Consider the following 13,962-nt stretch of genomic DNA (forward strand, 5'->3'; position numbering starts at 1 on the left):
GTTTGTGGGTATCACACACCTCATCTTGAGTTCAGGTTGTAAAAGATCGTTCGTGACCAGCTCTCTAATTTCGTTTTTGCTTGATACCCAACATAACCCAGTTCCAATCACAACTGCTGTCAAATTCATATGTTTGACAGCAGTTAGAGTCGAAACTGGACTGGTTTGGCAGCAAGTAAAACAAGCTTTTTGAAAAAGCATATTCTGAGTAGGCGACGATTAAAGACGGACGTCAAAAATTTTTGTTTTCGTGTGCAATTATTAAGCTAAAAGTGAAATGTATGATCAAAATTATGTCTCGAATAGTGACTAAAAATGGGTTTGTTGTAGTTATAACTTTAAAAATTGTTTTTAAATATCCCGGACGAATGGAAGAGTCTAGTATGGACGTGTATTGGCTTTTCGTGTCAAGCTGAAAATTGAAATGTCTGGTTCAAATTCAAAATATTAGGTATAAATTGAGTTGCACTGTTTGTGGCGAACAATGTTATCCGGAACCAGTCAGATTTATTTGTCATTTTCGCCGATGAGGATACTAAATTCGGACGTATGTATGAAGCATTTATGATGTACAAGATTGTTTTATGCTTTCAGTTCTGTGTTGTTTTAATTTAAATGCAAACCAATACAAGCAATTATCCCGTCTGGATCGTGGTAATAGGAGAATAGTGGTCATAGTAGAAAATCGTGACGCTCGTGAATTCTGCTTACCTTTATCCATGAACTATGAATCAACCGGATCGCATAAATCATAATCACCCGTTGGTAGTCCAGAAGACCTATTTTAATCAGGAAAGTTTTTGGAAGCTCCTGTTCGTTTCGCGACGGCAATTATAACTTTTCGTTTGGTCTACGTTTAACACCTGTGAATCCAATAACGAGATTTAATGAATAAATGCCTTGAGACCGGAACATACTGAGCGGCGCGCGAATGCTTCCATCACTGAAGTTTATGATAAATATTCTTTTCCCGTACGGCTTCTTTAATGAGGTGACTATTGATACGGTAGCTCTGGTTACAAACTTGGAATCATCTGGTAGATACGGATATGTTAGTGTGTCGGTTATCGATAGCTTACTATTTCTACAAAAAAAATTATAAACAGGTGGGTAGCAAGAATTGTTATAAGGCAAACGTGTTCCAGTAACTCAGATTCATCTTCTCATATTCAGAATTAATACCGGATTCGAATCTCGAGGCCGATTCAATTTTCCCGGTCGAAACTTTTAGCAGAATGTATTTATTGTACTCTAATGTTGTTTTCGTATGATGCCAAACCTAATCCAGCTTCTGATATCAGGTTTGATCGTAACTCCGTTGCTAATTGCTCACCCAACTGAGTTTCATGAAAAGTGTTTGCTTGATGAAACTACCCCGGGTCAGTTTCAGTTTTTTCAAGCAAAAACAACATAGGCAAACGGATGTTTACGCCCTTATTCTGAATAATGACGTATCGTTTTTTGATCGCATTTCATTGGTATTCCTAATAACGGTAGCAAAATCAAAGGTAGCTAGGATTCGACCGAACCATATTCGATCGAAAAACCAATACGTCGTTATTCAGAATAAGGGCGTTAGGCTCGGGTATGTAACCTATGAGCACGTTCATGAGCCAAAACAGAAAAGGAATTTTACGATTGAGCATTCTTGATATGGTTCTTCGAAAATTCAAGTCATTCTGATAGTCTCTAGAATATGTAAAATAATCGCAGTAGGCGTGCGCGTCGAACGTCAAAAATTTTCGCTCCATTAAAAATATTTTAAACTACCTTTTCTCATTTTAATTGAAAATGCAGCAAATGGAGTCTTTGTGATTGTGATTTTACGCTAAGTAGAACGGAATTTTAGTTTATTTTTTGTGTAGAAGCGTAGGATTCGTGTTACGAAAAATTTATATAGACTGCCTCATGAAATTTTTTCATCATTACCGATCTTCTGTGTGTTAAATTGGTGATTATATGGACCTAGTGATCATGAAGATTCGATTTTTACAGGAATAATGTAGTTGATGAAATTGGTCTAATTTGCATTCAATTATTTCGCACCTCATGATGAGAACTAGGGTAACAGAGGTATTTTGGCCCACTTTAGGATTGATTTTATTTTGGCCCACTTTATAAAAATATCCACCAAATATTGTAATATCTTTAAAAACCCCTTCCGCAATAGGTAATTTAATGTGATTCTTCAAATTGATGCAAAATGAGTTACTTAACATCGATAAAATCCGATGAAATCGATAAAGTTTGTTAGGTGGGCCAAAATATATGAAGTGGCCAAAATACCTCTGTTACCCTAACTTTTCATTCTTGGTACCAACGCTGTAAATCCTAGACGGCAGACCCACCCAAAATCTAAAACTCCGCGGCACCTATGGAAGAGGAGAATGAGTCGTCGTACTTCCGGAATGTAGGTAACGCATCAACATTTCCTCTCGCCCTTATCAGTTATCAATCGCAAAACGCAACGCCTAGTCTCTAGCTTTATCTTATTGCTTAAAACTTTTCGTACTAAATGATGAGGTTGTATAATTATAAAATGAAAATTATATTCGATAACATTGTGAAACAAAATTTGTGTAATAAAATATAGGGTTGAATTTAATTATAGCCATATTGTTTAATTATAGCCAAAATCACCATTTCAAAAAATTAATATGAAAAATATACCTCTATTATAATGTTTATAACTCTGCAATATACATCTCATCTATCACTATTATAGTTTTCATACGAACAACGTATGAACTCCACAGTGGCCTTTATTACCGTTCTCACTTCCATTGTAGTGGGAAAAACTCATTTTTTCAACAAAATGGTGGCGTGATGTTCATAATGACATCAAGTTGATCCAAGTAATTACTTTTATCTCTGAAGCGACTTCCGTACTAAGGACCTAAATTCACTTCACTCGATTTTCACCGTGAAGTGATACCGATAATAAGGTCCAAATTTTCCAACTTTGCTGGTTTGGTCAGTTGAGACCCTGCAAAATTCACTCCCACAATCTCTTCAGCTGCTATTGAATTTTAGCAGGACTCGACATCTGGTATAGCGTGTTACAGTTTGAATGGTTTGTTAGTTGATGCTTGCGGTTCCCATTCTTGGAAATGCGAATAAAATGTTATTTTACACTAGACCACAAATCATGAACCATTGATATTTCAAGTTTTATCTTTTAGTTTTCTGAAAAATGTAACTTCACGTTGCTTGTGATTATTTTTTTAAGTGTAGGATTAGCGAGCGATAAAAAAAGACCTCGTCGATTGTATAAGTCTGAAAACTTTGGCGAAAATCGGTGAAATACGGTGCGTTTTTGAAAGTGTCTATCACTCCTATTCTGTACTTCGATCGCATCGGAATATTTCTACTTTTGTATGGAAAACTCGAACTCGTTCGAGATACGAGGTCTGTTCAAAAAGTTCCCGGAATTTTTTAATTGCGCGCGTCTGGAGAGTCCAGTGGTCAAATTTTTTTTATTGTGTTGGTACATATGTCCCTAATGTATGGTGAAATTTTCAGCTGTATTCATTGTTTACATTCTGTCTTGTAGCGGCTGGTGTAGACGTGTTTTTTTGAGCTCGGCGATTTTTGTTAGTTTAAACAATGGAAGAATTGAAGAGTCAAAGAATTTGTATTAAATTTTGCGTGAAAAATGAAATAAAGTGTAACCAAGTGTGCGAAATGTTACAGAGAGCCTACGGTGAGTCTGCTATGAAAAAAACAAGTGTTTACGAGTGGTATAAGCGTTTCCAAGATGGCCGCGAAAACGTTGAAGACGACGAACGCTCCGGTCGACCCAGCACGTCAATAATCGATGAAAATGTGAGAAAAGTGGAAAAAAAGGTTATGGATGATCGCCGAATCACTATTAGAGAAGTTGCTGATGAAGTTGGCATATCAGTTGGCTCATGCCATCATATTTTTTCAAATGTTTTGGGCATGAAACGAGTGGCAGCAAAATTCGTTCCATTCATCGTTGCTTATTCGTGATTTTTTGGCTAAAAACAAGGCTTTAATCATGCCCCAACCTCCTTATTCACCAGATATCGCTCCGTGTGATTTTTTCCTGTTCCCAAAGTTGAAGAGACCCATGAAAGGACAGCGTTTTTCATCGATTGAAGAGATAAAGGCAGAATCGCTGAGAGTGCTACAGAGCATTACAAAAAGTGACTATCAGGGGTGTTTCGAAGACTGGAAAAAACGCTGGCATAAGTGTATTATATCTAGGGGGGATTACTTTGAAGGGGAGGGATTACTTTGAAGGGGACCATATAGATGTAGACGAATAAATAAATATTTTAGAAAAATGAGAATTACGGGTACTTTTTGAACAGACCTCGTACATAATGAAAAATTTCGCATTCGATTGAATCAATCCTATTCGAACGAATTTGCAGAATCGGGGTGTACTGTTGAAGAAATCTGCAGATTTACCGAGAAATCTGTCGACCTTGCATCTCTGTAGTCAATTCACTAGCCTGCAGTTTAACATAAACCGCGTAAAGTTATTGGTATTTGCAATGCACTTATAATTAGCACCGTAGTACGAAACCCTTCCTGACGTGCCGAACGAAAACAAGTTTCGACTAATACTGGCCGATTCAGATAGTCATTTAGAAATTAACCTTATTTTGTGCTAGGACACATAACCAATTTCATTATCTTTCAACATAAAATATTATGCACTGACGAGTTATGATGAACGTAGAGATAGAGTTGATAGAGGTTTTGGGCGAGAAATTGTTAGGGGGTAGGTTGCCTGAAAGCTATAGAGGAGTAGAGTGAGTAGAGGTATAGTGATGATATTTGATAGTATAGTAGTATATATATATATATATATATATATATATATATATATATATATATATATATATATATATATATATATATATATATATATATATATATATATATATATATATATATATATATATATATATAAAATGCAGAGATCATTCTTTGTAATCGCAATCACGTAAGAACGGATGGACGGATTGAGATGCTTTTTTTTTGTTTGATCAGTTTTTACCCCCACCGGGTTCGTACATCAAAAAAATTAGGAAAACTTACCGGAAAAGTGGGAAAAACCAATAAAGTTATTTTGTATGGATAATGGAATTTTTCTTTTGCCTATGGTTGCTAGATCATCGATAGGTGTTTGGCGCATAACGAGTTGCATAAATGTTCGGCCATCGCAGAAAAGAATACTAGATCGTTGGAAAAATTGTTTTGGCGCGCAACAAGCTGTTTTGTGTGGAGATTTCACATGCATGCTTGATCAATGTGATTCGTCATTTTGAACTACGATCAAAATCATTGCTTGCCAAATGACAATGACGTAATTCATATGACTGTTATAGCAATATCGCTATATTATAGCAATACCGTAGGCAGCAGAAAAAGTTCTGTTATCGTTTACCAGTAAATGCATTGTGTGCAATGGAATCAGTTTGGAGAATAATATAGGTCATCGTGGGTCCGAGTTGAACAAAAAACGATATTGAACGAATCGATAATATGATTATGCCGTTGATTTCATGAGGTCAAACTAAGAGATTTTGTTTGAATTCTTGCTAATTATTTAGCTAAGTGCACATATCAAGTGACAGTAAAAACCAAATGATTGGTCGAATATTTTTATCAGTTTTTTTAGCTTCAATCCTAAGAGTCATTCACGTGATTAGATGATGGTTACCATAATGAATCGATTGGTGAGATTGGTGGTCTCTCAAAGCAACCGAAAGTTCCACAGTACCTGAAAGATAATCAATGTTTTGCTGCTCTAAATAGACGTGGAATTTTCGGCAACTTGAAGATACAGAACAAGCTCAGACCGAAATTCTCGCTGTTTGTAAGCTCAATTCATTCAGATGGGTTGGGTGAATTTTCAAGTGTAGATAATTATTTATACACGGACGTAGATAGCTGTTGGTATGGTAATTTGACGAATTCAGTGTTAATGTACAAGTTAATGGACATTATATTTAATTCATGTTCATTTAAATTATTGAATGCTCCAGAATTTATCGTTTTATCGTTAAATTACCAATCTAAATTTGTTTGCTACGAAAACTTATCAAACATGATTATGTAATATCACCAATTTTTACGGATAACCGATCTTAATTTTTTTTAATTTCTATCCCGATTAAAAGATTTGCCATTGAATTTGAGTCTACAATTCATCCTTCACATGCAACTTGAAGGATAAGAAAACAATAGGATTATTTGCTTCGATTTTGCGTAACACAAGTGGCACATTTTTACATTAAATTTTAGTGATATTTCTTTTTCAAGCCGAAACGAAGTCGTTGATTCTGAATTCGTTGTAATCCGTTCATTTTAGTCCAAGTAGTTTGGCGAGACGAAGTTCGATGGGTCAGCGAGTTTTCAATAACATTATAAATACATATGTTTAGATTGATTCATCTAGGAAATGAAAGAAGCAGATGAAATTTTACTTACAAAACGCGCACAAAATTTATCCGCGGGAGAAAAAATTCCAATGGTTCATAAGAAGGGGCTGTCCATAAAAGACGTCACGCCGCAAGGGGGAGGGGGGTGTTTCATAAAACGTGACCTTTTGTGACAGGGGGAACGGGGGGAGGTTTTCGGAATGTGACGTCCAATGTTTTCAATGAGCGCATTTTTGAAATACCTAATTATATTACTGCTTTGTCCTATTTCTTGAAAAAATCTCCACAATGTAAAAGCTTCTTCTTGTAGATTCGTTGATGTAAAAGCTTCTTCTTGTAAATTCGGAAATGAATGATGCAGGAAATCATTTCTGTTGTGATCAGCAAAAGTGCACGGAGGAGCGAGTAAATTAGCGAAATTAATAAATTTTGCCTAATATGAGTAAAAAAGAAAAAGATGCCTTCAAACGGTTTAACTTAAGTTATGCACTGACAATTTTTTCAATAATTTGATTTTCTAGCATTCATAATAGTATATAATAAGAATTTCTCTTATCTGATTCTGATGCAGTTTATTCAATTGTTCTCCATTTGAAAAAGGGCGGGAGATCAACGATTTCAGACGTAGATCATGTAATGTCTTATCTTGATCACATGTGATTTTCCTCCACCAACATCAAAGCTTATCGAATCATCCAATGATTGAACTTACATAAATCAAGAATCATTTTAGCTCAAAATCACCACCCATTGTGTGACGGAAGAACAGTACCGATATTGATCGATGTGATTTAAAATTCACTGATCAACTGATCTTGAAAAGATTCTTCGGCAGTGATCTCGTTTTGATGAGGTTTTGGTCTTTATTTTCTCAGCCCTGTATGCTACACTAAGGAAATATTATTCGTTACCTAAAACAATAATATATCTGTGTACCCCTAGGAGGACTAAAACAGATGATTTAAATGTTTCAATTTTTGTTAATTTATATAATTGATATTAATAAAATAATTCCGATGACTTTGTAGGATATTTTTTAATCTAATGACAGCATGCGATTTTTCCCTCATATTTGTATGGTTTGTCATACATATTGAAAATTTGAATTTCGTTACATGACGATTTATTCGTGACATGTGACATAGGGGGGGTGGGGGGTCTTTGTTTCTGTGACAATTTGTGACAAAGGGGGGATGGGGAGTCAAAAATCGTCAAAAAAAGCGTGACGTTTTTTATGGACAGCCCCGAAATAAAACTAATATGATTTTTTTCCCCCTTTATAGGCTGCTGTGGCCGAGGGGAGTGGTTACAACGATCCACACTTTCCATACCAGACGAACTAGGCTATGGTGCCCAAATGAACACTAGTAACGAAGGAGGAAATCCTCCAGCATGTAACCCAAGCGACAGATTCCTTTACGGCTATCAATTTGCATCGAAAGATACGAATATCTTCTATTGCAAGTTCGCCAGAGAATTTGTCACTTGAGCAGGAAGTGTGTGCTTCACCCTGTAACCAGTCAATCATTGAGTCGTGCGTCTGTATTGTATTGGTATTTTGTCATCCTACCAGCTGCTTCTGTGTTTTAAATGTTCTCGTCGATGAAACTTTAGAAAATTTCGCATTGTATCCGCTTCGGTCTTGGCCTTGCTTTCCTATATAGTCTTTTATGTCTGAAGCGGTACTTACGATTATTACTTTAAAGATCCTAAATCAATGTTGATATGTTTGGTCTACTAACACTATCCAATCTAATATATTCTGATTGTTTCTAACTTTGTCGATGTTACGTTACGTTTCCTTTTGCCCCATTGCATTGCTTTTTACTATACCGGAAGAACCTGTTAATATCATAAGCTAATAGATTATCAAGAATAAAGGAATAATAATAAGATTGACAACAATAATAATAATAATAATAATAATAATAATAATAATAATAATAAAAGTGAATTTATAAAAATAGTGTTGCACTCACCTTTCTCCTTCAGCATACCATAACTTACCTAAAGTTAGGTTGTTACCTAACATATTCATCCTTTATCACTATCGTGGTACATTCTATGGGTCTTCCTTCTCACATCTTCTTGCCCTTGAATCCTCGATGACAATCCTCTGCTTCAGCAGTCTCATTTAATTTAGTTTTTCATGATGCACATAAAATAAAATAAAATCAGATGTTAGTAATTTCGTTAAATTATATAATGTAAGGGTGCGCATTTAACACTAGATTGCCCAAGAAAGTCACACTATGTACACAATGGACGGATTGCTTAAAATTCTGTGATCTTTATTTAACTCTTAATTTAACGCTATAAGCACTAAGACGCTCTGCACTAGCTTTTAGTTAGTCTGTCAATGACTTTCTTTCTTTCAATCATTTTAACTGCTTTTGAGCAATTTAGGTCTATACTAAGTTTTGGGCCTTCTAGTGTTGAGCACGCATCCAGGGAACAAGAACTACATGTATTTCTGTTGTGGGTGTGTTCGGAGGTGACCGATAATGAATATAACACGACCCAAACATTAAAAACTGACTTTATTAATAGACGCACAGTTAGAGGTAAAAACGCGTGTTCCTTATTCTACTACATATTACATTCTGATTCTGACACATAGACCGGATGCTGGTCGGTGCATCAACTGAGTGACAGTCGGGCTGCCACCAGTGAGCCCAGCAATTACTATTGGGTTGTAGGGATGGTCACGTCTCCAACAATTTCGCAAAGAAATACTAGGTGTGTCCGTATGAAATGGTCCACGTGAACCGCTCTCCACCAGAAACACACATCTCACACTCTCAGTTAGAAGGTGACATCTGTGTCCAAGTTGGAGAAATTTAGGTACATTCAAACCTTTCCCGATTTGAGCGTGTATTTACACCTGATCAAACAGTTTCGCCGTCATTGCAACTTGTAAACATTAGTACCGATACCGAAACGGATCAGAAAGGTTTAAGAGTTCCTTAACGGTTCATAAGATGTCAATTTACTCCTATTCCTGATAATACTAGTCCTCCTTTTTGAATTAAATTCACCAAGTTCAGGACGAATATGATATATTAACATTAATCCCAACTGGATCAAGATAATTCAAATTGGTGACCAATTCCAGGCATAAGAATGCTCGAAACCACCTAATGACCTATTGTCAATTTCAAGCACTATTAGTCCTGTCCACTCCGTGGTCGATCCAGACTACATAATAATTTTCATTTTTTTTTTTACATTTATAAGCGAACGATCGATCTCGGTATGGTCCGACTTTGTCAATACGCGAAGTGTAAATTGACTCCCACCCCCATCCGCCAAGCGGGGGTACGCGCCCTGTAACTCATCAACCAAAGCCCAGGGTCAACCAAAGCCCAGGGAAGAAATAAAACTAATATGATTCATATAAATAGTAAACTATGTTGTATCATTACACAAATAAGCAGGATTGCATCAACATAGACATTTCCGATATCATCAACTCAACTTTGGTTGACATGTAATAAACGGTTTATTTCAACACTAAAATCACAAATACTTCTTTCATTTGACTAGACCAAAATTTTGATTCAAATCAAAGAGAGAACATTGTTTATTTTGTAGGGAGAAATTTGTTCAAAACAATCACATTCTTGTTAGAAATAAACAATAATCAAATTTAAAAGTCTACAAACAGTTTTGTTATTTCAAACATGCTTCTGTTCCCGGCGTGTAGAACAGTCATAACGTTCTCGCTGCGCAATACTGAAAATCGAACCCGTACTGAACATCTGGGAATTCAATGCCAATGAAGTTAACAATTAATCCCTGGAGATACTCATTTGGTTAGAATAAAAAATTCTCCAGTAAAACTAGTCCAACAGGGCTCCAACTCCTCACATTTTAAATGGCTAAGCAATCGACCTCGGTTTGTCGAATTTGTTAAACAGAAAAAAAAAAATGGAGCGCGGTTCCATGAGTTTGAAATCGGCAAACAAAAATCTCAATTTATTGGACATTCATCGGACCAACGGCCTAACGTACCGAACCAACAACGGACATCCGTTGGACGTTTTTTTTTATTACAAAGTCATAAACAATACTTGTTTAGTCTTGGCTGAAAACAGTGAAAAAAAAGGAACTCATTTTGATTTCTCTGGGATAGTAGAACCAATTTCCAGAAACTTGAACTCAAACGACAGGTCTTAAGTGACTTTTACACGAGTAATGACTTTCCAGATTTGCATGGAAAATTCACCATTAATACCCTTACACGTTCATTAAAAATGACATTACTTTTTAGTAATGACACTTTAAATGATCGTGTAAGGGGCCCTTATGGCCTCATAGCTTGCAGAGAAATTTTATCTAGATCCGATTTCCGGTACCAGAGTTCGCAGTGAAGTGAAGAGTGTTAAACATTTGAAGCATCAATGTAAAATACGTACAAAGTCGTTTAAGTTTGAGTCGTTTGCCGATTCTGTAGTGTCAAAAAAACTGAAAATGATTCTCATATCAGCGATTATGAGAAAGGCATTATTATTTCACTAGATAGATTCCGAAGAGGTTTTTTTTTTCTCTGTTATACTGCCATATTTTGCTAAATGCAATCACGATTTAATTATAAAGTACCCTTAGAATTAGTGCTGATCAGTAATGATCACACCCAAGCAGTTAAGTACGCACTATGAATATATTTGTCTCGTTTGTGCTGTTGATGGGGTGGTAAGTTCCAGCAACGCGATCAATTTTCTATAGCTTAAATGTAACGATGCCCACCCTATCGAGATCGGTGGTGGACGAACCGCACATTGGCCGACGTAAAATCGGTGGTTTTTCGCAGAACACCTACCGCGGAATGACATTAAAAGTGTTCGTTATCGATCGTTTCTTTTTTTCAGGGTAAAAGACCCGATTCTCAACTACACGATCCTACCGCCATAAGCAAGTAGTCAACAATGCGGTCACTATCTCCTGTTTTTGAGAGTCAACACTGTTCGCGATCAGTCTGGCGGGTATTCCCCCAGTGCAAGTGTATAAAATTGCCCGGTGAGCGAGGTTTCCACTATCAGTCAGCAGGATGGGTTTGCTTCGAAACGTTATCTTGCTGGTGGCATCCGTTATTGCCATTGCCACCGGACAACAGCAGGAGACCCAACGGGAGACGTTTAAGCTGTGCGTTCCGCATCAAATCATGGACGCGTGCAAAGCTTTGATGGCCAAACCGGACGCGACGACGGTGCAGGTTCAGTGTGTTGCCGGTCGGGATCGAATGGAATGCTTGGAGAAGGTGAATACACGCCAGGCGGATTTCGTAGCCGTCGATCCGGAGGATATGTACGTGGCTTATCACATGGCCAATCAAGACTTCAGTGTGTTTACCGAGTTTAGGACGGTGGAGGAACCGAAAGCCGAATTCCGCTACGAGGGAATAGTTTTGGTCCGGAAGAGTGACAATTTCAGGAGTATGGCCGATCTGAAAGGTAAAAAATCATGTCACACCGGGTATGGTCGAAATGTTGGTTACAAAATTCCAATTACCAAACTCAAGAAGCTGGGTTTGTTCAAGCTGGCTGATGATCCGGAACTGTCTCCGTTGGAGAAGGAACTGAAGGGTCTGTCGGAACTGTTTGGCAGCTCGTGTCTGGTTGGAAAGTACTCTCCCAATGATGAGGTGAACCGGCTGTTGAAAAAGCGCTACTCAAATCTGTGTGCACTCTGCGAACGGCCGGACATTTGTGACTATCCGGATAAGTACTCCGGTTACGATGGATCCATTCGTTGTCTGGTGGAAAACAACGGAGACGTTGCGTTTACGAAGGTGATTTACGTCAACAAGTATTTTGGTTTACCGGTTGGTGATGGCCCAGCTAAACCGGCCTTGAATCCAGCTGCCCGTGCGAATGATTTCGTGTATCTCTGCGAGAACGGGACCACTCGACCCATCACCGGTCCAGCCTGTTCTTGGGCTCAACGTCCCTGGCAGGCATACATGGGCAACGGCGATATCAACAGTCGGTTCCAGCGGCTGCAGAAACGGTTGCAACAGTTCTACGAAGATGCGAAAAATAGTGCCAATGCAGCGGAGGCCGCTAAAATGTGGGTTGATCGGAAGAATGTTCTGGTCGATCGGGAAGTTCCGGTACTGCCGGGAGATCATCTGAATCGGGCACAATACAAGGACGTGATCGAACGCGATGGTCCGTTCGAGTACAAGATAAAGTTGTGTGTGTCTTCCGAACTGGAACAGGAAAAGTGTGACGTCATGAGCAGGGCAGCTTCGTCGCGGGATGTTCGTCCGGAGATCGCATGTGTGTTGAAGGGTAAAAATGGTTGCGTGGACGCGGTCCGGCGAGGCGAGGCTGACGTTGTAGTTCTCAAAGGCGAACATCAAACCGAACCGAACGTCCACGGCTTGAAGCCGATACTGTTCGAAAAGTACGACGATGACGATGTGATGGTCGCGATCGTTGACAAGGAAACCACCCGCGATCAACTACTGAAGGCACCACTGTAAGTGAATACTATTTCAATTAGCTCAAAAACATTTTGATTTAATTTGTTTTTTTTTTTCATCGCAGCGATTTTGACGTTTCGGACCAAAGGGCCGTTTCAGCGGCGCTGTTTCTGAACGACAAACGACAACGAAAGGATTGCCCGAATAAGCTAGCTTCTACACCGAACTCACCGATCAAAATTATCTCCGCCCAGGATCTGACGCGGCTCGGTTCCGACCAGGTTCGACTCGTCTGCCCAAATCTTCAGCTGGAACCGATCGCTAATTTTGCCTCGTGCAACATCGACTACACTTTGCCGGCCGGAATCTACGTGCGCAAAACGGTAACCGGACAGATCGAGGACAACATTGCGCATGCTTTCGTCGCTCTGTCCGACAAGTTTGGACACGGTGCCAACGGTGAGGTCGTGTTCGATATGTTCGGTGAGTTCAAACCGGGCAGTAAGAACGTTCTATTTCACGATCGTGCAGCCCGGTTCGGTGTGGCCGACAACAAGGTCGGAGGAGTGGAACCGGGCAATTACCGGCGGTTGATGTGTTTGTAGAATACTTGACTCGAGCGAACTATGATCATTGCTTTTCTAGAGAACGGATTACTGGTGTGTGGATGCCGTTTACATTCTCATATAAAGTATACGCACAATAAAATTTAGCAACAACAAAAAAATACTCGCAGTATTTAAATTACTTCTATTTGTTTCGAAATCCGACGAAAATCATCATTTCGTCCTCTTATTCTAGCTTTCCGTTTGATTCCTCCTAAGTCACCTGTTTTTTGAAGCCTTTTCCACTTTTTAACAGAGTCTTTCTCGTTATTTGCTATCTTTTCGATCTCCTAAAGCTTCACTTCACAATGGTCCAATATCTTTGCTCATGGACGATGTTCTGCGAAATTCAGAGGATTGCAGTCCTATGGAATAATTTCAATGTTGTTTCCCGCATACCACTCCCGAGCCGATTTATCACGATGGGCAAGAAGCCAAATCAGACCAAAACAACACAGCACTTGTGTGCTTTCGAATTAATGGTAGTAGCCGTTCTTACAGATACTTCGTT

General features: G+C 38.4%; 1 protein-coding gene across 1 annotated transcript; it reads left to right on the forward strand.

The window, feature by feature from the left end:
- Nucleotides 1–11,437: 11,437 nt before the first annotated feature.
- LOC131426537 (transferrin) lies at nucleotides 11,438–13,575 on the forward strand. Its single transcript, XM_058589349.1, has 2 exons — nucleotides 11,438–12,902; nucleotides 12,971–13,575. Exons 1-2 carry the CDS (start codon nucleotides 11,470–11,472, stop codon nucleotides 13,449–13,451), a joined length of 1,914 nt encoding a protein of 637 aa, XP_058445332.1. The 5' UTR covers nucleotides 11,438–11,469; the 3' UTR covers nucleotides 13,452–13,575.
- Nucleotides 13,576–13,962: the final 387 nt, after the last annotated feature.

Source organism: Malaya genurostris, chromosome 1 (assembly GCF_030247185.1).
Source record: "Malaya genurostris strain Urasoe2022 chromosome 1, Malgen_1.1, whole genome shotgun sequence".
Taxonomy (NCBI): Eukaryota; Metazoa; Arthropoda; class Insecta; order Diptera; family Culicidae; genus Malaya; species Malaya genurostris.

Coding starts and splice junctions, on each gene's coding strand:
- LOC131426537 (XM_058589349.1), top strand. CDS start 11,470: ATGGGTTTGCTTCGAAACGTTATCTTGCTGGTGGCATCCGTTATTGCC. Junction 12,903..12,970: donor CAACTACTGAAGGCACCACT/GTAAGTGAATAC, acceptor TTTTCATCGCAG/CGATTTTGACGTTTCGGACC.